The 26,019-nt window shown below is 35.4% G+C and overlaps 1 protein-coding gene across 2 annotated transcripts in view; it reads right to left on the minus strand.

Annotated features, from left to right (window-relative positions):
• Positions 1-396: 396 nt before the first annotated feature.
• LOC133614428 (tripartite motif-containing protein 3-like) overlaps positions 397-26,019 on the minus strand; it is a 42,328-nt gene continuing 16,705 nt past the window's right edge. Inside the window, exons 3-13 of one of the 2 annotated variants that reach the window (XM_061972371.1) lie at positions 25,165-25,390; positions 24,950-25,101; positions 20,678-20,858; positions 19,808-20,537; positions 17,918-18,021; positions 17,683-17,850; positions 10,063-10,231; positions 5,108-5,167; positions 4,957-5,027; positions 4,744-4,884; positions 397-2,564 (exon numbers count right to left, since the gene is read on the minus strand). In XM_061972371.1, the coding sequence (XP_061828355.1) occupies positions 2,412-2,564; positions 4,744-4,884; positions 4,957-5,027; positions 5,108-5,167; positions 10,063-10,231; positions 17,683-17,850; positions 17,918-18,021; positions 19,808-20,537; positions 20,678-20,858; positions 24,950-25,101; positions 25,165-25,390 (2,155 nt within the window). In that variant the 3' untranslated portion in view covers positions 397-2,411. Of the gene's footprint in view, positions 2,565-4,743; positions 4,885-4,956; positions 5,028-5,107; positions 5,168-10,062; positions 10,232-17,682; positions 17,851-17,917; positions 18,022-19,807; positions 20,538-20,677; positions 20,859-24,949; positions 25,391-26,019 lie in introns of both variants that reach the window. The other variant, XM_061972370.1, reaches the window with a different exon arrangement.

Genomic DNA, 26,019 nt, shown 5'->3' on the forward strand with positions numbered 1-26,019 from the left:
CAAAACAAGATAATTGTGCTGCTTTATTTGCAATAAATATTCTAATGTCAAGCATGTGCCAGGTACATTTGGAACTTCAAACAGCTGCCGTTGACACCTTGAAACACACGTCCAATGTACACAATATACAACGTGGTGTAAGTACACGACATACAACGTGGTGTATGTTCATGTACACAATATACAACATGGTGTATGTTAATGTACACAATATACAACATGGTTGAAGTATACAACATACAGTACAACATGATGTATGTTAATGTACACAATATACAGCATGGTGTATGTTAATGTACACAATATACAACATGGTGTATGTTAATGTACACAATATACAACATGGTGTATGTACACACTATACAACATAGTGTATGTTAATGTACACAATATGTACACAACATACAACATGATGTAAGTACACAACATGGTGTATCCACATAACATACAACATGGTGTAAGTAGACAACATGCAACAAATGAAGGCACCTTTCTGGGGCAAACCCTTCATTTGCTGCAGGAGTGACAGAGAAAAGAGCGCTGATAGAAGCTGCCAAAAACTTTAGGACCACGCTGGAAAAAACACAAAATGACCTGAAAAGGCATCAATTTGTAAAATTACATTTGTCGCAATATGAGAGAATCACTTTTTGTGAGGACAAAAGGTTCAATAGGACAAGGCAAACAATTTGGAATTTTATAAAAATAACAAAACTAAGAATTAATGACTAGTTTATGAATCATGATCACTTGTGATCTTACTAGGAAAAAAACTAAACTGCATGTGAAGACATTTGACTAATTGTTTGTGTCATATTTAAATAGTTAATTAAATTAATTCATGTTTTTAAAATACCATAATAAAGTTATTTATATTAAAAAAATATTTTTTTTAAATACATTTAAATTTGAACAAAACAAAATATATGAAAAAAAATAAAAATAAAAATAGATTTTTGTAATTTGAAAGACATTTATAATTGTTTGTGCCATGATTAAATAAAGTTAATTAAATTAATACGTTATTTTTTAAATACATTGAAATATGAAAAAAATATGATAATCTAAAAATAATAAAATGAATTGATTTTGTAATTATAGAATTGTATTGCCTAATTATAGAATAAAAACATAACTTCATGAGAGCAAAAAACATTTTCTGACAGTCATAATGTGGCAAAAAAAAGAAGATGTAATTTTAATACAATTTCAAATTTAATGGGAATACTTGTATTATCACAAAACAGATAATTTCATGACAATAAATGTAAAGTGTTACTAGGAATAAATACTGTAGTAGTATTTATGTATAATTAGTCATTTAATAGGGATTTTATGGGAATACATTCATTATATTAATTATGAGACATTACATAAAATACATAAAATATATTTGATTTTCATGAGAATAACTGAAAATGTTAAAAAGTAAATAATAAAAATTCTGATAAAGTTATAATGTGACAAAAAAATAGAAACAAAACAAGAGAAAAATATTCTAAAAATAATTTAAATTAGTTTAATTTTAATAACATATTCGTATTATCACAAAACAGATAATTTCATGACAATAACTATAAAGTGTTACTAGGAATAAATACTGTAGTAGTATTTGTGTATAATAGTGATTTTATTTTTTATAAAAGTGATTTTATTTAATTATGAGATGTTACATAAAAATATATTTGATTTTCATGAGAATAACTGAAATTGTGAGAAAGTAAATAATACAAATAAATAATTTTGTGACAAAGTCATAATGTGGCAAAAAAGATAGAACAAAACAGAAAAATACTGCCAAAAAACCCCCAGATAATTTCATGACAATACATGTCAAGTGTAACTAGGAATAAATACTGGAGTAGTATTTGTGTATAACAGTTATTTTATGGGAATACATTCATTATTTTAATTATGAGATGTTACATAAAAATATATTTGATTTTCATGAGTATAACTGAAATTGTCAGAAAGTAAATACTAAAATACATAATTTTCTGACAAAGTCAAAATGTGGCAAAAATAATAATTAAAAATGCGAAAGATTTTTAGGAGAATTGAGTCAAAACAAAAATTCTAAATAAATGAAAAAAGTCTTATGATCACAAAATTAATCATAATTTTCTGACAATACATTTGTAAAATTTTAAGACGGCGCTCATAAATTTCACAGATGAAAAAAAATCTGGTGTACTTTCCAGCGTGGCCCTCTGCGGTTGCTGTAATGAAAAGGTGCATGCACTATGGCTCCAGAAACACGTCCAAGCTGGACGTTTCAGGCCTGTGGTGGATGTTCTTGGCCAGGCCCACTCATCCCAAACAATGTGAATGTGAATGTGTGTGTATCCGTGTGTGTGTGTGTGTGTGTGTGTGTGTGTGTGTGTGTGTGTGTGTGGACTACTTCCTGGTTGCTACTGCAGGTAGCGGTACACCTTGAAGCAGTGGTTCCCAGAGTCGGCCACGGCCACGTGACCGTCGGAGGTGAGGGCCAAGCCTTGGGGGCCGTACAGGGGGTCCGCCGACGTGTTGATGTACGACAGGAAGGAGCCTGAGCTGTCGAACACCTGCGCCACAGACCACACGACACGGGGGGGTCAGTGGACGGGGTTCAAACACCAAAATACATTGCTCTGTTCCAGGGTCAAGCTGTGAAAGCTTCAAGTCAGATTTTGACATACAAGTGTAGACAAAAGTTCATAGAAAATGTAGAAATAAATTATTTTCATGACAAATGTGCTGGAGAGGTCAGTCTCTTCACACATGTTATTCCTATGATCATATATACATTCTATACTGAGCAGCCAGAACACCCTTCTCCTACATTGCTGTGAGTTCCATTTTAAATTCCACGGTTATCATCACAAATGTGATCTTTATTATCACTGTATATTTTTTTATTAATTACATGTCTTTTTGTCATTTATTAAAACTTTTCTACAGCTTAGTTCTCACAATTGTTCCATTTTTTCCCATAAGACTTGTTTTCACAACATTAAGAATTTAACTGTTTCTAAAAGTATTACTTCATTCCAGTATCATTTACAAGTACTCAATTTATCATAATATTATTTATATACTGTATTTATTTAATTACATTTTTTTGTAACCTAATATATTTAAGTAGTTTACTACCCAATTTCTCATATCATGCATATAATGTATTTATTTTATACTTATTTTCAAAGTTGTATTTATTTTTGATAACGTCATCTAACTCTTGTCTCGTAATCGCACTTTTTTTTTTCTTGTAACATTAAGATTTTATAACAACACAACGACTAAGTAAAAAAAAAAACTTTACACGTGTTTTAATTTTAAAAAAATTCGGGAAAAAAAGAGTTTTGTTTCGCAACTTTACGTTTTTATGGATCATTCTTTTTGTAGACTTTAAAATCCATCCATCCATCCATTCATTTTCTACCGCTTGTCCCTTTCAGAGTCGCGGGAGGTGCTAGGGCCCGAATGCAGCTGAGACTTTAACATCTTTATTTTTATTTTGTATTTATTTCCAAATGTACGGAGCCCCTAAAGGGACGTGGGAGATTTTTTTTAAATATATATATATATATATACATATATATATATATATATATATATATATATATATATAAAATTATTATTATTATTATTTTTTTTTAGACATGTATCTCGTGCGCACGAGAAACTTTTTATAAAGTTATAAAAAATAAAATAAATTTTTTTTTATTTATTTTTTTTTTTTAGACATGTATCTCTTGCGCACGAGATAGTTTCTCGTGCGCACGAGATAGTTTCTAGTGCGCACAAGATAGTTTCTAGTGCGCACGAGATAGTTTCTAGTTTGCACGAGATAGTTTCTAGTGCGCACAAGATACATGTCTAAAAAAAAAAATATATATATATTATTAAAGAAAAAAATTTCCCCCGTGTCCCTCTTGGGGCTCCGTACAAATGTTTATAAATGTTGACAAGAATGTTTATAAATGTTCATATTTATACATGTTTATAATATTCTTTATACATGTTTATGTTTGTATGATGTTTGTGACAAATGTTAATGTTTATAAATGTTGCCAAGAATGTTTATAAATGTTGACAAAAATGTGGGGGAAATATTTTATTTAATTATTATTATTTTTTTTAGACATGTCTAAAAAAATAAATAAATAAATAAATTATATATATATTTTTTTTTATAACTTTATAAAAAGTTTCTCGTGCGCACGAGATACATGTCTAAAAAAATAATTCCCCCATGTCCCTTTTTGGAAATAAATACAAATTAAAAATAAAGATTTTAAAGCCTCAGCTGCATTCGGGCCCTCGCACCCCCCGCGACCATGAAAGGGACAAGCGGTAGAAAATGGATGGATGGATTTTAAAGTCTACAAAAAGAATGATCCATAAAAACGTAAAGTTGCGAAACAAAACTCATATTTTTTTCCAAATATTTTTTTATTAAAATACATGTAAAGTTTTTTTTTTACTTACATTTTTTTACTCCGTACAAATGTGTTTTTCCTGGAAATTTTTTTTTTTAATGCAACCTTTATTTTGTAATAATGTCCTTTTTGAGTTGTTTCAAATTAAAATGTTATATGTAAAATGTGATTCATAATTTATTTTATTAATTATAATTTATTCATAATTGCGACTACTTTCACATAACCTAATTATTTTTTGACCCCAAAAAAATCCCAACTTGACGTTGTGGGTGTGTGGTGAACAACGTACAGGAAGTAGCGAGGTGGGCACGGCGCTCACCTGAATGCGACTGTTGCCCCAGTCGGCCACGATGATGTTGCCGTTGGAGTCCGCAGCCACGCCCGTCGGAGCGTTGAACTGTCCGTTGCCTTCGCCGTGAGAGCCGAACTTAAAGAGGAACTCGCCATCGGCGTTGTACACCTGCAAGCGTTTGAAGAGGAGAAAAAGTTGGCCAAGGCGGAGGCGGAGAAGGCGACCATGTGACCTCATCACCTTGACCGAATGGTTGTGGAAGTCTGTGACCACTATTTCATTCTTGTTGTTGACGGCCACAAAGTGAGGACCTGAAGCACACAAACAGGAAGACTCACAACAGGAAGTACTACTATTTTGAAAAGACAGGAAGTGAACATTGTTGACATACTAAAGGCCGGTCCAGATTTACTGAGCTTTTGTTCCAACGCAACGTTTGCACCGCTTTTTTCTAGAAGGAAACGAAAAGAAAGACAAAACATTCAAATGTGCTCCATAAATATCTTTTATAAATAACAATAAGAATGCTTACACATTTTAATATTCATGAATGTTAAGAAGAATGTTTATAAATGTTAATTAGAATGTTCATGAATGTTATTAATGTAAATAGGAATGTTCAAAATGTTAGAAATGTTAATAAGAATTTTATGTTATTAAGAATGTTCATAAATGTTCATGTATATAAATGTTAATAAAAATGCTTATACATATCAATAAGAATGTTCATAAATGTTAATAACAATGTTCATAAATGTTAATGTATATAAATGTTAATAAAGTGGCCTTGTGGTTAGAATGTCTGCCCTGAGATGGGTAGGTCGTGAGTTCAAACCCCGGCCGAGTCATACTAAAGACTATAAAAATGGGAGCCATTACCTCCCTGCTTGGCACTCAGCATCAAGGGTTGGAATTGGGGGTTAAATCACCAAAAATGATTCCCGAGCGCGGCCACCGCTGCTGCTCACTGCTCCCCTCACCTCCCAGGGGGTGAACAAGGGGATGGGTCAAATGCAGAGGACAAATTTCACCACACCTAGTGTGTGTGTGTGACAATCATTGGTACTTTAACTTTAACTTAACTAAATGTAACGATGTTTCTAAATGTTAATAGTTTTTATAAATGTTGATAAGAATGCTTACAGATTTTAATATTCATAAATGTCAGTAAGAATGTTCATAAATGTTAACAAGAAAGTTTTTAAAAGTTACTTAAAATATTCATGAAAGTTATTAATGTTAATAAATGTAAAAAATACTATTACATTTTTTAAATTATGTTCATAAATGTTAATAAGAATGCTTATAAAATGTTAATGTTTAGAAGAATTTCCCTAAATGTTAATGTCCATCAATGTTAATAGGAATGTCAACATTTCCATACATTTTAACAAGAAAGCTTATAAATATTAATAGGAATGTTCCTAATTGTTAATAAAAAAAAAATCATAATTATTAATGTATATAAATGTTAGTAAAAATGTTCATAATTATGAATGTATATAAATGTTACTAAAATATTAAGATGTTTATAAATGTTATAATGTAAATAAGAATGTTATGTTAAGATTGTTCATAAATGTTAGTAAAAATGTTAAGATGTTCATAAAAGTGAATAAGAATGCTAAGAAATTTTAATAGAAATGTTCCTAAATGTTAATAAGAATGTTCATGTAGATACATGTTGATAAAATGTTAAAATGTAACGACGTTCCTGAATGTTAGTAAGAATTTTTATAAATGTTGATAAGAATGCTTACAAATTGTAATATTCATAAATGTCAGTAAGAATGTTTATAAATATTAACAAGAACGTTTTCAAAAGTTACTTAGAATGTTCATGAAAGTTATTAATGTATACAAATGTTAATAAGAATGTTAAAAATGTTAAAATTACTATAAATGTTGATGAGAATGTTTATAAATATTAATAGGAATGTTCCTAAATGTTAATAAGAATTTTTATAATTATTCATATATATACAGGTAAAAGCCAGTAAATTAGAATATTTTGAAAAACTTGATTTATTTCAGTAATTGCATTCAAAAGGTGTAACTTGTACATTATATTTATTCATTGCACACAGACTGATGCATTCAAATGTTTATTTCATTTAATTTTGATGATTTGAAGTGGCAACAAATGAAAATCCAAAATTCCGTGTGTCACAAAATTAGAATATTACTTAAGGCTAATACAAAAAAGGGATTTTTAGAAATGTTGGCCAACTGAAAAGTATGAAAATGAAAAATATGAGCATGTACAATACTCAATACTTGGTTGGAGCTCCTTTTGCCTCAATTACTGCGTTAATGCGGCGTGGCATGGAGTCGATTAGTTTCTGGCACTGCTCAGGTGTTATGAGAGCCCAGGTTGCTCTGATAGTGGCCTTCAACTCTTCTGCGTTTTTGGGTCTGGCATTCTGCATCTTCCTTTTCACAATACCCCACAGATTTTCTATGGGGCTAAGGTCAGGGGAGTTGGCGGGCCAATTTAGAACAGAAATACCATGGTCCGTAAACCAGGCACGGGTAGATTTTGCGCTGTGTGCAGGCGCCAAGTCCTGTTGGAACTTGAAATCTCCATCTCCATAGAGCAGGTCAGCAGCAGGAAGCATGAAGTGCTCTAAAACTTGCTGGTAGACGGCTGCGTTGACCCTGGATCTCAGGAAACAGAGTGGACCGACACCAGCAGATGACATGGCACCCCAAACCATCACTGATGGTGGAAACTTTACACTAGACTTCAGGCAACGTGGATCCTGTGCCTCTCCTGTCTTCCTCCAGACTCTGGGACCTCGATTTCCAAAGGAAATGCAAAATTTGCATGGTTGGGTGATGGTTTGGGGTGCCATGTCATCTGCTGGTGTCGGTCCACTCTGTTTCCTGAGATCCAGGGTCAACGCAGCCGTCTACCAGCAAGTTTTAGAGCACTTCATGCTTCCTGCTGCTGACCTGCTCTATGGAGATGGAGATTTCAAGTTCCAACAGGACTTGGCGCCTGCACACAGCGCAAAATCTACCCGTGCCTGGTTTACGGACGATGGTATTTCTGTTCTAAATTGGCCCGCCAACTCCCCTGACCTTAGCCCCATAGAAAATCTGTGGGGTATTGTGAAAAGGAAGATGCAGAATGCCAGACCCAAAAACGCAGAAGAGTTGAAGGCCACTATCAGAGCAACCTGGGCTCTCATAACACCTGAGCAGTGCCAGAAACTCATCGACTCCATGCCACGCCGCATTAACGCAGTAATTGAGGCAAAAGGAGCTCCAACCAAGTATTGAGTATTGTACATGCTCATATTTTTCATTTTCATACTTTTCAGTTGGCCAACATTTCTAAAAATCCCTTTTTTGTATTAGCCTTAAGTAATATTCTAATTTTGTGACACACGGAATTTTGGATTTTCATTTGTTGCCACTTCAAATCATCAAAATTAAATGAAATAAACATTTGAATGCATCAGTCTGTGTGCAATGAATAAATATAATGTACAAGTTACACCTTTTGAATACAATTACTGAAATAAATCAAGTTTTTCAAAATATTCTAATTTACTGGCTTTTACCTGTAAATGTTAATAAGAATGTTAAAAGTGTTCCTAAATGTTAATAAGAATGTTAAGTTAAGTTAAAGTACCAATGATTGTCACACACACACTAGGTGTGGTGAAATTTGTCCTCTGCATTTGACCCATCCCCTTGTTCACCCCCTGGGAGGTGAGGGGAGCAGTGGGCAGCAGCGGTGCCACGCCCGGGAATCATTTTTGGTGATTTAACCCCCAATTCCAACCCTTGATGCTGAGTGCCAAGCAGGGAGGCAATGGGTCCCATTTTTTATAGTCTTTGGTATGACTCGGCCGGGGTTTGAACTCACAACCTACCGATCTCAGGGCGGACACTCTAACCACAAGGCCACTGAGTAGGTATGTTCATAATTATTCATGTATATAAATGTTAAGAAGAATGTTAAAAATGTTCCTAAATGTTAATAAGAATGTTCATAATTATTCATGTATATAAATGTTAATAAGAATGTTAAAAGTGTTCCTAAATGTTAATAAGAATTTTCATAATTATTCATGTATATAAATGTTAATAAGAATGTTAAAAATGTTATGATGTTCCTAAATGTTAATAAGAATGTTCCTAGTTAATAAGAATGTTCATACATTGTAATATTCTTAAATGTTAAGAATGTTCATAAATGTTAATTAGAATGTTCATAAATGTTAACGTTTGTAAGATGTTTTTGACAATTGTTAATGTTTATAAATGTTAACAAGAATGTTTATAAATGTTGACAAAAATGTTTATAAATGTTCATATTTATACATGTTAATATATAATATTATTTATACATGTTAATGTTTGTAAGATGTTTTGACAAATGTTAATGTTTATAAATGTTGACAATAATGTTTATAAATGTTAAAAAGAATGTTTATAAATGTTGACAAGAATGTTTATAAATGTTAACAAGAATGTTTTTATAAACGTTAACAAGAATGCTTATAAATGTTAAAAAGAATGTTTATAAATGTTGACAAGAATGTTTCTAAATGTTGACAAGAATGTTTATAAATGTTAAAAAGAATGTTTATAAATGTTGACAAGAATGTTTATAAATGTCAAAATGAATGTTTATAAATGTTGACAAGAATGTTTATAAATGTTGACAAGAATGTCAAAATTTATAAACATGTTTATAAATGTTAAAAAGAATGTTTATAAATGTTGACAAGAATGTTTATAAATGTTGACAAGAATGTTTATAAATGTTAACAAGAATGTTTATAAATGTTAACAAGAATGTTTATAAACGTTAACAAGAATGTTTATAAACGTTAACAAGAATGTTTATAAATGTTAAAAATAATGTTTATAAATGTTGACAAGAATGTTTCTAAATGTTGACAAGAATGTTTCTAAATGTTAAAAATAATGTTTATAAATGTTGACAAGAATGTTTATAAATGTTGACAAGAATGTTTATAAATGTCAAAATGAATGTTTATAAATGTTGACAAGAATGTTTATAAATGTTGACAAGAATGTCAACATTTATAAACATGTTTATAAATGTTAAAAAGAATGTTTATAAATGTTGACAAGAATGTTTATAAATGTTAACAAGAATGTTTCTAAATGTTAACAAGAATGTTTATAAATGTTGACAAGAACGTTTATAAATATTGACAAGAATGTTTACAAATGTTGTAAGATGTTTTTGACAAAAGTTAATGTTCATAAATGTTAAGAATGTTTATAAGTGTTAATAAAAGGTTCATAAATGTTAAGAATGCAGGATAATAACATCATGATAACAAAATAAGAGGATGTTACCTGCAAAGTGTCTGTCTGACGTCCCTCTGGCTCCAAACTTGGTGACCAGTTTGCCGTTGGCCTGGAAGATGAAGACACAACAAGCCTTGTTGTCCACCGTGATGATGTGTCCGTTCTTGTCCACCGCCACGCCTTTGGGACCCATCAGACGACCTGCCCCGATTTTATTCTGAAGTGAACAGAAACACATGCAAATGAGACTTTAGTGAGAATACCAAGTTGCAATTTTTAGGAGAATAAAGTTGGGACTTCTTGTGTAGTAAGTCATGGTACTACACTACAAAATACCTTATAATTGTAATATTTACAGTAGTAGTCGCAAAGTTGTAACATGAGCAAGAATGTTTACGTGAATTTAATTTGACTGTACATTAAGAGAAAAAATATTACCAAAAACCGCTGAAAAGTAAACATTATTCTTGTGACGTTCCAGCTTTTTGACATGTTATCACTTCATCCCGATTACATTACGACTTTTTATTACCTTACGACTTTTTTGTCACGTGTGACCCTCATTATAATTACATCACGACCCTTTTTCTGACATTTTAAAACTTCATCGCGTTTATGTTCCAATCTTTTTCTCGTACGTTAGACCTTTACTAGGATTACATTACGACTTGTTTCTCACATGCTAGCCCTTTATTACGATTACATTACAACTTTTTCTCATGTTAGAGTTTTATCCCGTTTATGTTCTGATCTTTTTCTCGCACGTTAGACCTTTATTACGATTACATTACGACTTCTTTCTTGCGTTATGTTATCTTGTTTATGCTTTGATCTTTTTCTCACACGTTAGACCTCTATTACGATTACATTACGACTTTTTTCTTTAATGCTAGACCTTTATTACGATTACATTACAACTTTTTCTCATGTTAGAATTTCATCCCGTTTATGTTGCGACCTTTTTCTCACACGTTAGAATTGTATTACAATAACATTACGACTCTTTTTTCACATGCTAGCCCTTTATTATGATTACATTACAAATTTTTCTCATTTAAAATGTTATCCCGTTTATGGTCTGATCTTTTTCTCGCACAGACCTTTATTACGATTACATTACGACTTCGTTCTCCCGTTAAATTTTTATCCCGTTTGTTCCGATCTTTTTCTCGCACGTTAGACCTATATTACGATGGCATTACGACATTTTCCCACATGCTAGCCCATTATTACGATGACATTAAAACTTTTTCTCACGTTAGAATTTTATCCTGTTTATGTTCTGACCTTTTTCTCGCACAGACCTTTATTAGGATTGAAATACGACATATTACTCACTTTAGAACTATATCCCGTTTTTGTTCTGATCTTTTTCTCGCACGTTAGACCTTTATTACGATGGCATTACGACTCTTTTTTCACATGCTAGCCCTTTATTACGATTACATTACAACTTTTTCTAACTTAAGAATTTTATCCCGTTTATGTTCTGATCTTTTCCTCGCACAGACCTGCATTACGATTACAGTACGACCATTTTCTTACATGGTAGAATTTTCCCAGGATTATTTTTTGAACTTTTTCTCGAGAATTAGATTTTCATCCTGTTTGTGGATTTTTTTGTCTCATGTTAGCCCTTCATTCCGATTACACTCTGACTTTTTTCCTCACACATTTAACCATTATCCTAATTACAACAACTTTTGTCCTTAAATATTCTACCTTTTTTCTTGTAGAAGTGCAACTTTCTTTTTTTTTTTTTTTTTTTTAAGTATTCAGACTTCATTTTCAGATCATTACAATTTTTTTATTTTCATATTACAATTATACTGTTAACATTATGACCTTTTGTGTATATTACACCATTTATTTAATATTTTATTTCATGCTGGGTGTTTTTACAACTTATATTTCATAATATTCTGACTTGATTCTCGTAATGTTATGACTTTTTCCTCGTAATATTGGGATTTTACGCTTGTAATTAGAGATGTCCGATAATGGCTTTTTTGCCGATATCTGATATTCCGATATTGTCCAACTCTTAATTACCGATTCCGATATCAACCGATACCGATATATACAGTCGTGGAATTAACACATTATTATGCCTAATTTTGTTGTGATGCCCCGCTGGATGCATTAAACAATGTAACAAGGTTTTCCAAAATAATTCAACTCAAGTTATGGAAAAAAATGCCAACATGGCACTGCCATATTTATTATTGAAGTCACTTTAACATGCCTCAAAACTTGGAATTTGGGACATGTTCTCCCTGAGAGAGCATGAGGAGGTTAAGGTGGGCGGGGTGGTGGGGGGCAGGTGGTAGCGTCACGTAAAGGCAGTGTCTTTAAGGCACGCCCCCAATATTGTTGTCTGGGTGGAAATCGGGAGAAATTCGGGAGAATGGTTGCCCTGGGAGATTTTCGTGAGGGGCACTGAAATTCGGGAGTCTCCCGGGAGGGTTGGCAAGTATGACTGGGAGACGCAACTGATCTGTACTTCTCCCTACGTCCGTGTACCACTCCGTACAGCGGCGTTTTAAAAAGTCATACATTTTACTTTTTGAAACCGATACCGATAATTTCCGATAATACATTTTATAGCATTTATCGGCCGATAATATCGGCAGTCCGATATTTCCGGACATCTCTACTTGTAATATTACTTATTGTGTACAATGTTTACTCTTTCGGTTATATTACTTTTTGCAACTCATTCTTTGACTTCAGATGGCAAGATGAGAATACGAAGTTGCAATTTTTACGAGACTTCTTGTAGTTTTAGTACTACAGTCAGAGGTGGGTAGTAACGCGCTACATTTACTCCGTTACATCTACTTGAGTAACTTTTGGGATAAATTGTACTTCTAAGAGTAGTTTTAATGCAACATACTTTTACTTTTACTTGAGTATATTTATGGAGAAGAAACGCTACCTTTTACTCCGCTCCATTTATCTACATTCAGCTCGCTACTCCCTACTGATTTTTATCAATCTGTTAATGCACGCTTTGTTTGTTTTGGTCTGTCAGACAGACCTTCAAAGTAGGATTTATCGCAAGCCTGCGTTTCACCAATCAGATGCAGTCACTGGCGACGTTTGACTCCGTTTCACCAATCAGATGCAGTCACTGGTGACGTTGGACCAATCAAACAGAGCCAGACTTAAACAAGTTGAAAAACTTATTGGGGTGTTACCATTTAGTGGTCAATTGTACGAAATATGTACTGTACAGTGCAATCTACTAATAAAAGTTTCAATCAATCAATCAAAAGTGTGAAGGAAAACAGACACTTTTTGTTATTTCAACCGTACCTCTCTCAAAAGCCTAAAGACTGACCGCACAGTTCCTGTCTTCACAATAAAAGTGCCGCTCCATCGCGCCTGCGCTTACAAAATAAGAGTCTCCGAAAACTAGCACGAACAAGCTAGTAAGCTACGGAGTTTGCCACCAATGTATTTCTTGTAAAGTGTATAAAAACGAATATGGAAGCTGGACAAATGAGATGCCAAAAACCAACCACTTTCATGTGGTATTAGACAGAAAGGAGGAACTTTTTCTCCTCCATTTGAAAACGTGGACGTTATCAGCACTACTGTCTGATTCCAATCAATGCATGTCATCAGAATCAGGTAATACACCAACTTATATTCTTGTCTTCATGAAAGAAAGGAATCTATATGTTAAACATGCATGTACAGGTAAAAGCCAGTAAATTAGAATTTTTTGAAAAACTTGATTTATTTCAGTAATTGCATTCAAAAGGTGTAACTTGTACATTATATTTATTCATTGCACACAGACTGATGCATTCAAATGTTTATTTCATTTAATTTTGATGATTTGAAGTGGCAACAAATGAAAATCCAAAATTCCGTGTGTCACAAAATTAGAATATTACTTAAGGCTAATACAAAAAAGGGATTTTTAGAAATGTTGGCCAACTGAAAAGTATGAAAATGAAAAATATGAGCATGTACAATACTCAATACTTGGTTGGAGCTCCTTTTGCCTCAATTACTGCGTTAATGTGGCGTGGCATGGAGTCGATGAGTTTCTGGCACTGCTCAGGTGTTATGAGAGCCCAGGTTGCTCTGATAGTGGCCTTCAACTCTTCTGCGTTTTTGGGTCTGGCATTCTGCATCTTCCTTTTCACAATACCCCACAGATTTTCTATGGGGCTAAGGTCAGGGGAGTTGGCGGGCCAATTTAGAACAGAAATACCATGGTCCGTAAACCAGGCACGGGTAGATTTTGCGCTGTGTGCAGGCACCAAGTCCTGTTGGAACTTGAAATCTCCATCTCCATAGAGCAGGTCAGCAGCAGGAAGCATGAAGTGCTCTAAAACTTGATGGTAGACAGCTGCGTTGACCCTGGATCTCAGGAAACAGAGTGGACCGACACCAGCAGATGACATGGCACCCCAAACCATCACTGATGGTGGAAACTTTACACTAGACTTCAGGCAACGTGGATCCTGTGCCTCTGCTGTCTTCCTCCAGACTCTGGGACCTCGATTTCCAAAGGAAATGCAAAATTTGCTTTCGTCAGAAAACATGACTTTGGACCACTCAGCAGCAGTCCAGCTGGTGTCGGTCCACTCTGTTTCCTGAGATCCAGGGTCAACGCAGCCGTCTACCAGCAAGTTTTAGAGCACTTCATGCTTCCTGCTGCTGACCTGCTCTATGGAGATGGAGATTTCAAGTTCCAACAGGACTTGGCGCCTGCACACAGAGCAAAATCTACCCGTGCCTGGTTTACGGACCATGGTATTTCTGTTCTAAATTGACCCGCCAACTCCCCTGACCTTAGCCCCATAGAAAATCTGTGGGGTATTGTGAAAAGGAAGATGCAGAATGCCAGACCCAAAAACGCAGAAGAGTTGAAGGCCACTATCAGAGCAACCTGGGCTCTCATAACACCTGAGCAGTGCCAGAAACTCATCGACTCCATGCCACGCCGCATTAACGCAGTAATTGAGGCAAAAGGAGCTCCAACCAAGTATTGAGTATTGTACATGCTCATATTTTTCATTTTCATACTTTTCAGTTGGCCAACATTTCTAAAAATCCCTTTTTTGTATTAGCCTTAAGTAATATTCTAATTTTGTGACACACGGAATTTTGGATTTTCATTTGTTGCCACTTCAAATCATCCAAATTAAATGAAATAAACATTTGAATGCATCAGTCTGTGTGCAATGAATAAATATAATGTACAAGTTACACCTTTTGAATGCAATTACTGAAATAAATCAAGTTTTTCAAAATATTCTAATTTACTGGCTTTTACCTGTATATTCATTAAAACACCTTTAACATGTGAACAAAAACGGCAAAATAAATAAATATAAATTATATACTGTATATATATATATTAGAGATGCGCGGTTTGCGGACACAACCGCGGAGTCCGCGGATTATCCGCGGATCGGGCGGTTGAAATAAAAAAAAATTAGATTTTATCCGCGGGTCGGGTCGGGCGGTTGAAATAAAAAATTTTTTTTATTTTAAATAGATTCAGGCGGGTGGCAGTTAAACCAATTCGGAAATATATATACATAGTTAAATGTTGTTACCTACATACGAAAAACGAGCAGGCACCTGCTGCGTATGCCACAACAGAAGAAGAAGAAAAAAAAGAGTTGGACACTTTTACGGAGCGGAGAAGGGACGCCTCGCCGGGGTCCGGGACCGAGGCCCCTTCCCCCGAGAGGGCCCCACCGGGAGCCGTAGCTGAGGCGATCCGCGAGAAGGGCCCGACGCACGTCCAGGGTCACCACCGCGCCCACCGCACCGACACCCCGCCTCGTCCGCCTTCGCCGCGGCCGGCGTCACGCGCAGCAGGTAAGCAGCTTACCTGCCCGCCACCCCCGTGGCCGGGGGCTCGTAACAGGGGTCACTCCGCGCGCTCCGCCCGCGCAGCTTACCTGCCCGCCACCCCTGTTGCCGGGGGCGCGTAACAGGGGTCACTCCGCGCGCAGTGCGCTCACGAAAGGGGTGGGGCTCACCCTGGTTGATATAGACAGCAGGACGGTGGCCATGGAAGTCGGAACCCGCTAAGGAGTGTGTAACAACCCACCTGCCGAATCAACTAGCCCTGAAAATGGATGGCGCTGGAGCGTCGGGCCCATACCCGGCCGTCGCCGGCAGCGAGATGCGCTTGGAGGTGCGCTCAGCGCGGCTCCCATATGATTGCGCACTGGTGTGCGTCTGGGCCGTGACAGCGTGGCACGCGAATGTCTGTGCTGCATTGGATCAGTCTCCTTTCTTTAACAGGCAAAAGCTTTATAACCTCACTAATGCCTTGCATCGTCGATATTAGATATATAAGTGCGGGCGGGTGCGGTTCTGATTAAATGTTAGATCGGGTGGATGGCAGATGGTTGACGACTTTCTGATGCGGTTGCGGATGAAATAATTGCCTATCCGCGCATCTCTAATATATATATATATATATATATATATATATATATATATATATATATATATATATATATATATATATATATATATATATATATATATATGATATGTGTGTGTATGTATATGTATATATATATGAGGTAGATCAGTGGTCCCCAACCTTTTTGTAACTGCGGACCGGTCAACGCTTGAACAAACGTTGACAATTTTTTTTTTTTTTTTTGTCATTAAAAAATACAATCATGCGTGCTTACGAACTGTATCCCTGCAGACTGTATTGATCTATATTGATATATAATGTAGAAACCAGAAATATTAATAACAGAAAGAAAGAAATTTGTGCGAATAAGTGTGAATGAGTGTGAATGAGTGTAAATGGAGGAGCGAGGTTTTTTGGGTTGGTGCACTAATTGTAAGTGTATCTTGTGTTTTTTTATGTTGAATTAATAAAAAAAAATAAAAATAAATAATAATAATTTTTTTAATTTTTTTTTTTTTTTTTAAAGATTTTATTTCTTGTGCGGCCCGGTACCAATCGATCCACGGACCGGTACCGGGCTGGGGACCACTGAGGTAGATCACCTCGACTTGGTCATTTATTAAGTAATTCATTAACGTTGAAAAACTTATTGGGGTGTTACCATTTAGTGGTCAATTGTACGGAATATGTACTGTACTGTGCAATCTACTAATAGAAGTTTCAATCAATCAATGAATGCCTACTGAGCCTAAGGTGCTGTTAAGTTATTGTGGCTCAATTTGCCTTAATTTTTTTTATTTTAATGTATTATCATTTAATATATATTATTGTTTTAGTTGCTTAAGAGATATTCCTGGCTCTGAATTTGCTCATTGCTATTTTTATGTTTTTGTGCATTATTTGTTGCCGTCATCATTAAACGAACAGGTCACTCATCAGTTACTCAGTACTTGAGTAGTTTTTTCACAACACTTTTTACTTTTATTCAAGTAAATATTTGGGTGACTACTCCTTACTTTTACTTGAGTAATAAATCTCTAAAGTAACAGTACTCTTACTTGAGTACAATTTCTCTACCCACCTCTGACTACAGTACAAAATACCTTATAATTTAAATATTTACAGTAGTAGTCGCAAAGTTGTAAGATTAGCAAAACAAATTGTATGTTTAGGTGAATATATTATTACTGTACATTATGAGAAAAACGACGACTTTATTCTCGTAACTTTCTCCGGTAATACGCCAACATTCACCTTACCTTGAACTTCCCGTCGGAGGAGAAGATGCTAATCCATCTGTTGTCGTAGTCGGCCACGATGATGTCGCCGTTCATGTCCACCGTCACCCCTGTGGGGCGCTGCAGCTGACCCGGGGAGCGACCTCTGACCCCAAACCTCATCTTGAACTGTCCGTCGTTGGAGAAGACCTGAGGAGAAGAGGAACAGGTTGTAGAAATAGCGCGTTGCCAGAATTAGCGCGAGGCTAACACGGACCTGTATGCACTGGTTGTTGCTGTCAGCCACGACGATGCGAGCGTTGCTGGAGGTGGAGATGCCTTGAAGGTTGGTGAACTCTCCTTTGTCTCGTCCTCTTGTTCCTGTCACCATGAAACCACATCGGATTGACCCACGCCACTCTTTTTGCCAAAATAGTCCCCATTCTCAAACTGGTTGAAGGAGCTTTGGTATAAACATTAAGAAAAAAAATGGTATCCCGATAAAACGTTTTCACTTCTGATACGATACCGATATCGGAAGCTTGAGTATGGGCCGATACTAATATTGATCTGATACGATATCAGCAAGAATCATAATTTTTTTTAAATTTTATAGTGTGGAATGTTGGAAAAAGTTTGGATCAAGTGTCAAAAAGACAACAATATTGGGAATGAAAAAAATTGTTACAAATATTTAAATCTAAGTAAATTTAAATTATGCAAGCAAGTAATAAGCTGTAATTAATCCAGAATCAAAACCATGATTAATCTTAATAAAAATGTATTGTTTGACAATATTAAATATATTACTATAAATATCTTTAAATTTGCACTAAAGTGTTGATCAATATTTTGTTCACAGTCACATTAATTACACTATTAACTGATATATTATATTTATTGTCTTAATTTCAGAGTAATTACATTTTTATAGTTTTTATTATGTAAATCATATATATATATTTTTTTTAATACTTCGAAATTTTGGTGCAAATATTTAAAATCTTTTTTTTTATGGAATTACTTTTTCTACATTTTAGTGCAGATACTAGCAATTTAAATTAATTGAATTAATGTTAAAACCACAGCAACATTGATTTAAAAAAATAGTTTGATTAATTATTTTTAAAATCAGAAATCAAATGAGTTGCAATTTTAAGTGTAAATATTTGAAATCCGTTTTTTAAATTAAATGTAATATCACACATTTTACTGCAAATATTAGCAATTTGAATGAATTGAAATTAAAATTACATTCACAGGAGGATTTTTTATTTTTTATTTAAATAAAAAATGTAAAAGACTTATTAATTAGTTCCAAATTTTACAGCAAATATTTGAAATCACCTTTTTCAATTGAATTAATGTTTCCACATTTCAGTGCAGCAATTTAAATTGATTGAATTCATCCATCCATCCATCCATCCATCCATCCATCCATTTTCTACCGCTTATTCCCTTTTGGGGTCGCGGGGGGCACTGGAGCCTATCTCAGCTACAATCGGGCGGAAGGCGGTGTACACCCTGGACAAGTCGCCACCTCATCGCAGGGCCAACACAGATAGACAGACAACATTCACACTCACATCCACACACTAGGGCCAATTTTTTTTTAGTGTTGCCAATCAACTTATCCCCAGGTGCATGTCTTTGGAGGTGGGAGGAAGCCGGAGTACCCGGAGGGAACCCACGCAGTCACGGGGAGAACATACAAACTCCACACAGAAAGATCCCGAGCCCGGGATTGAACCCAAGACTACTCAGGATCTTCGCATTGTGAGGCAGATGCACAACCCCTCTTCCACCGTGAATTCATGTTACAACATAATTTATTTTTTTTAAAGTTTTTTAAAATTAGTTTTTACTTTGAAATCAGGAATACAATGATTAGTTCCAAATTTAAGTGCAGATATTTGAAATCATGTTTTTTTTGTCTAAATGTAATTTAATTTTCCATATTTTAGTGCAAATATTTGAAATCAAAATTTTTTTTAAATAAAACTTTCCACATTTATGTGCAAAAATAAACAAATATGTAGATTGAATTGACTTTTCCCAAAATGGCGGCCTTGATACAATAAACAACAAACCACTGAACTTTAGCGAGGCGTGGACTGAAAAGGAGAGGAAGCGTGAATAATCAACGAGCAATGGCAGATCAACTCACCCACTCTGTAGATGAGCTCGTCCTCGATGGGGTTTTCCTTCTTCTTGGTGGTGCTGTACATGCTGGAGGGTCGGCGCACAGCCTTCTGGCGCACGTGCCCTCCGCCGCCGCTCGGGGACTTGACCCGCCTCTTGACGTCGTCGGGCGACTGCAGGACGTCTGAGGGCTTGACGGCTCGCAGGCGGAAGGGACTCCCGCGGACGTGCTGCTCGTACAGCATCAGGGAGAAGGCGAACTCGCCCTCGCAGCGCGCCGTGTAGCCCACCTCGTAGGTGCCGTTCTTGTTGTCCACCACCTCGGCGTCGGCACGCGCCCCCTCCGCCGAGACGATCTGGGCCCTCAGGGCGGCGTTGCCCGTCTTCACCAGCTCGCCGTCCTTGTCTTTGGTGGTGACCGTGACGCTGGTGTGCTGGCCCACCAGCGCGTGTCGCAGGCCCTCGCCGGTGGCCACGCTGGTGTGGCCCACGGCGCCCGTGGTGATCAGGACGCCCAGGTTCTGGATGGAGCGCCGCAGGCCGTCCGTCTCCACCTGGCACTCCAGGTGTCCGTTCTCATGGGGGTGCTCGGGGAAGGTGTCGCGCGCCAGGGCGCTGACCCGCTCGCCCATCTGCTTCTGGACCAGGAGGACCTCGGTGGCGCTGCCGTGACTCAGGGCCTGCTCGGTGAAGTCGCAGCTGCTCTGGATGTTCTCCTTGCCCTGCAGCAGCGACGTCAGCTGGCCTTGGAGAACCTGCCGGTTTATTTGGGGAAGCACTCCATTTATGTGGGAATAGCATGCCTCAAAGTTCTAAACGTACAGCACAATCAAGCCTTCAACCTCATTTCCTAATATTTAGGCCACACCCCCCCGACTAAACGGTGACCCCTGACCTTCTGCTTGGCACTGCAGATGTTCTCCACCTCGGCGACCAGAGCATTCTTGCGCTGATGTAGCGCTTTCTCTAGCTCCTCGAAAGTGGCGTTGATCTCCGTCACGGCACCGTTCTTCCTGTCCGTCAGCTGTTTGGCGATCTGGTTGACCAGCTCAATGGCGGCCGTCAGCTGCGGCAGTCTGGCCAGAAGAAAAGATTTGTTCAATCGGACCCACTGGAATTCTTTAGGGCGCTCCACCCTGAGATGTTGGTGGACAACACCGTCAGAACAGGGGTGTCCAAAGTGCAGCCTTGGGGCCATTTTTAGGCTAATTGTAGAAATGCCATTAAAAAAGACAAAACATAAAAAAGTGAAATAAAAGAGTAAAGAGGTGAAATGCAAGGAGAGAAAAATAGTTATTTTATTTAAAACGGTCATTGCTCAAAAAATAATAATGAATCAAAATCAATGTTATGAATTATTGACATATTTAAGGTTAAAATTACCATGCATCAAATATTCCACTTAAAATTTTTTAAGGGAAAACTTTTTTGTGTGTTTGCCTTATAAGAAACAAAGTTTTCTTTGACAAAAATGGCATAAAACTAACACATTTAAAAAAATACATAAAATTATTGACGTATTTAAGGTATTTCACATCAAATATTCCACTTTAAAGTATTCTGGGGAGAAAATATTGTATACGTATGTTGTGTTTTTGCCATATAAAAAAGGGTTTATTTGACAAAAAAAAGGGCATAAAATAAAACATAACAAAATAATACACTTATAGATCTAAAGTTGATCTCGAGATTTAAGTGTTGAAAGTAAAAAAAAAATAATGTATGACTTGTTTTTATGAGTGGGACCCTTTTGGATCCCCGAGACCGTTAGTGTAATTTTCTTCTTAAAAACTGTCATTGCTCAAAAAATAATAATGAATGAAAATCAATGTTGTTATGAATTATTGACCTATTTACGGTAGGCTAAAACTACCTTGCATCAAATATTTCACTTTGAAATATTTTGGGGGAAAAATATTGCATATTTTGTGTTTTTGTCATATAAAAAAACAAAGTTTTCTTTGACAAAAAGGGCATAAAACTAACATTTTATAAAACAAAAAATATACAAAAATATATGAAAACTCGACGGATAGATCTGAAGTTTATCTCGAGATTTAAGTGTTGAAAGTAAAAGAAAAATAATGTATGACTTGTTTTTAACACTTTTATGACTGGGACTCTTTTAGATCCCCAATCATTTTTGTGTATTTAAAAAAAAAAAAAGTTGTCATTGCTCAAAAAATAATAATGAATCAAAATCAATGTTAATATGGATTATTGACATATTTAAAGCTAAAATTACCTTACACCAAATATTCCACTTTGAAATGTTTTAAGGGAAAATATTGCATATTTTGTGTGTTTGCCATGGAAAACAGTTTTCTTTGACAAAAAGGGCATAAAACAAACATTTTAAAAAACATAAAAAATATACAAAAATATCCCGCCTTCCACCCGAATGCAGCTGAGATAGGCTCCAGCACCCCCCCGCCCCCTCCTCCCCGCAACCCCGAAAGGGACAAGCGGTAGAAAATGGATGGATGGATATAAAAACTTGACGGATAGATCTGAAGTTGATCTAGAGATGTATGTGTTGAAAGTAAGAGAAAAATTATGTATTACTTATTTTTAACACTTTTATGAGTGGGACCCTTGTGGATCCCCAATATTTTTTGTGGATAAAAAAATAAATAAATAAAATAAAAATTAAAAAAAGACTTGTCATTGCTCAAAAAATAATAATGAATTCAAGGCTCCAATTACTTCACATCAAAATTTACACTTTGAAAAATTTTGGGGGAAAATATTGCATATTTTGTGGTTTTGCTGTACAAAAAACTAAGCTTTCTTTTACAAAAGGGCAGAAGATAATAAAAGAAAAACAAACATGAAAAAATACAAACAAAGAATTGACGGATAGATCTGAAGTAGATCGAGAGACTTAAGCATTGAAAGTAAAAAAATAATGTATGACTTATTTTTAACAGTTTAATGAGTGTGGGGCCCTTTTGTATCCCCAAACTATTTAGTGTTTTTTTTTTTCATTGCTCAAAAAATAATAATCAATTAAAATCAATGTTATTAAAAAATATTGATGTATTTAAGGTGTTTCACATCAAATATTCCACTTTAAAGTATTCTGGGGAGAAAATATTGCATATTTAGTGTTTCTGCCATATAAAAAAGGGTTTATTTAACAAAAAAGAGCAAAAAAAACAAAACATAACAAAATCATAAGACTTATAATGGACTTGTATATCTAAAATTGATTTAGAGATTTAAATGTTGAAAGCAAAAATACAATAAAATAATGTATGACTTATTTTTTTAACACTTTTATGAGTGGGACCCTTTTGGATCCCCGAGAATTTTAGCGGGATTTTCAAACTGTCATTGCTCAAAAATAATAATCAATTAAAATCAATGTTATTAAAAAATATTGACGTATTTTAGGTATTTCACATCAAATATTCCACTGTAATGTATTCTGGGGAGAAAATATTGCATATTTTGTGTTTTTGCCATATAAAAAAAGGGTTTATCTGACAAAAAGGCATAAAATATAACAAAAAACATAACAAAATAATAAATATAAATAATAATAACTTATTGATCTAAAGTTGATTTAGAGACTTAAATCTTCAAAGCAAAACAAAAAAATAAAATATTGTATGACTTGTTTTTTTAACACCTTTATGAGGGGCCATTTTGGATCCCCAAGAATTTGAGTGGGATTTTTTTTAATCAAACTGTCATTGCTCAATGTTACTAAAAAATATTGACGTATTTAAGGTATTTAACATCCAATATTCCACTTTAAAATATTCTGGGGAGAAAATATTGCTTATTTTGTGTTTTTGCCATATAAATAAAGGGTTTCTTTGACAAAAAAAGGCATAAAATAAAACAAAACACTTAAAATAATAAATAAAAATAATAACTTATAGATCTAAAGTTGATTTAGAGACTTAAATGTTGAAAGCAAAACAATTAATTTTAGTGGGATTTTTTTTTCAAACTGACATTGTTAAAAAATAATAATGAATCTGCGGTCCCCTCCAAAGTTTCTCATTGTCATCCCATTGAGTTGAGTTTTTTCTTGCCTTGATGTGGGATCTGAGCCGAGGATGTCGTTGTGGCTTGTGCAGCCCTTTGAGACACTCGTGATTTAGGGCTATATAAGTAAACATTGATTGACTGATTGAATCAAAATCAATGCTATGAATTATTGACCTATTTATTTTTGTGCTGAAAACAAAGTTTCGTTGTACTTGTGCGATGACAATAAAGACCTATTTTAAGACTCCAATTGCTTCACATCAAATATTCCACTTTGAATTAAAAAAAAATATATATTATATGAATTATTTTGAACATTTTAATGATTGAGACTAGAGATAAATACTTTAAAATGTAATATCGGAAATTATTGGTATCGGTTTTTTATTATTATCTGTATCGTTTTTTTAATATATATTTTTTTAATTAAATCAACATAAAAAACACAAGATACACTTACAATTAGTGCACCAACCCAAAAAACCTCATTTTCAACTCAACTCATTCACACAAAAGGGTTGTTTCTTTCTGTTATTAATATTGTGGTTCCTACATTATATATCAATATATATCAATACAGTCTGCAAGGGATACAGTCCGTAAGCACACATGATTGTGCGTGCTGCTGGTCCACTAATAGTACTAACCTTTAACACTTAATTTTACTCATTTTCATTCATTACTAGTTTCTATGTAACTGTTTTACTTTCTTTTTCATTCAAGAAAATGTTTTTAATTTATTTATCTTATTTTATTTTATGCATTTTTTAAAAAGGACCTTCTCTTCACCATACCTGGATGTCCAAATTAGGCATAATAATGTGCTAATTCCACGACTGTATATATCGGTATCGGTTGATATCGGTATCGGTAATTAAGAGTTGGACAATATCGGAATATCGGATATCGGCAAAAAAGCCATTATCGGACATCCCTAATTGAGACCCTTCCAGGTCCCTGGGGTCAAACTTGAGTGGAGGCCTAAAAGTAAAAAAAAAAAAAATTGACATATTGTTTTGGTTTAGAAAATGAAAAATATCAAATTGCTTTGATTTTTTAGAGTGTGGGCCTCAGTGGAAAAAGTTAGAGACTATTGCTCAACCTGGGGAAGTACAGCTCCCGTACGACAAGCAAGTTCCTGGAACATTCAAAGATGGCTGCCAACCTGTTGCGCACGACGTCCAGCTGGCCCTTCAGCGCCGACTTATGTTGTTCCAGAACATCCCTCAGGGGGACCGTCACGTGCTCCCTGTGCTCGCCCTCCGTGCACTCCAAGCACATGGCCGTCTCACACGACTCGCAGTAGAACTCCATCACCTGCGGGCGGGGCAGCGGGTGAGGCTTTCCAGGGTGTGGGCCGGCAGCGAGGCGGCCACTCACCTTGCCCTCGTGGTTGGGACAGGACAGGGGCTGGCTGGCCGACTCTAAGACGTTGCGGGCGGCTGGCGGGCTGCACTCGGTGTCGCGCTGCAGGACCTCCATCAGGTTGGTGATGAAGAAGTTGTTCTGCAGGGCGGCCACGCCCTTCTCTGGCAGGATGGACGTCTGGCGGCACACCGGACAGGACAGCGTGAGGGACTCGGGGGGGATGTAGTTCTGCAGACATCTTGGAGGAGAAGGTTGAAATGAATGGGACAGGAAGTAACACAAGCTAACGATGACATCATCAACCATTCAAGAGCCATCCAGCCTCGGAGACATTGTTGTCCCAGTAACCATCTTTCATCAGTGTCAACATTGTTGTCATTACATTTGGCCAAGTAAACACTTGAAAACTAACATTTCCTCACAATGTCATGCCTGGAGCTGATATCTCATCTTTTGTAACGTCCCCATGCACAACACCTTTGTCTTTTTTATAATATGGGCCGACACAATTAGTTTTATTTAATACATCCTACTATCATTATAAGTTTCAGTTAATATCATTGTATTTTATTAGCTATGTTTTTTCAGTCAATATTATTGTATTTAAGTATTTAATCATATTATTTTTATGAGCTATGTTTTATTTTTAGTCAATGTTATTGTATTTGTTTATTTAATCATATTATTCTTATTAGCTATGTTTTATTTTTAGTCATTGTATTTTTGTATTTAATCACATTATTTTTATTAGCTATGTTTTATTTTCAGTCACTGTTATGGTATTTATTTATTTATTTAATCATATTATTGGCTATGTTTTATTTTCAGTCAATATTATTATATTTATTTATTCAATCATATTTTTTA

Source organism: Nerophis lumbriciformis, linkage group LG17 (assembly GCF_033978685.3).
Source record: "Nerophis lumbriciformis linkage group LG17, RoL_Nlum_v2.1, whole genome shotgun sequence".
NCBI classification, from domain to species: Eukaryota; Metazoa; Chordata; class Actinopteri; order Syngnathiformes; family Syngnathidae; genus Nerophis; species Nerophis lumbriciformis.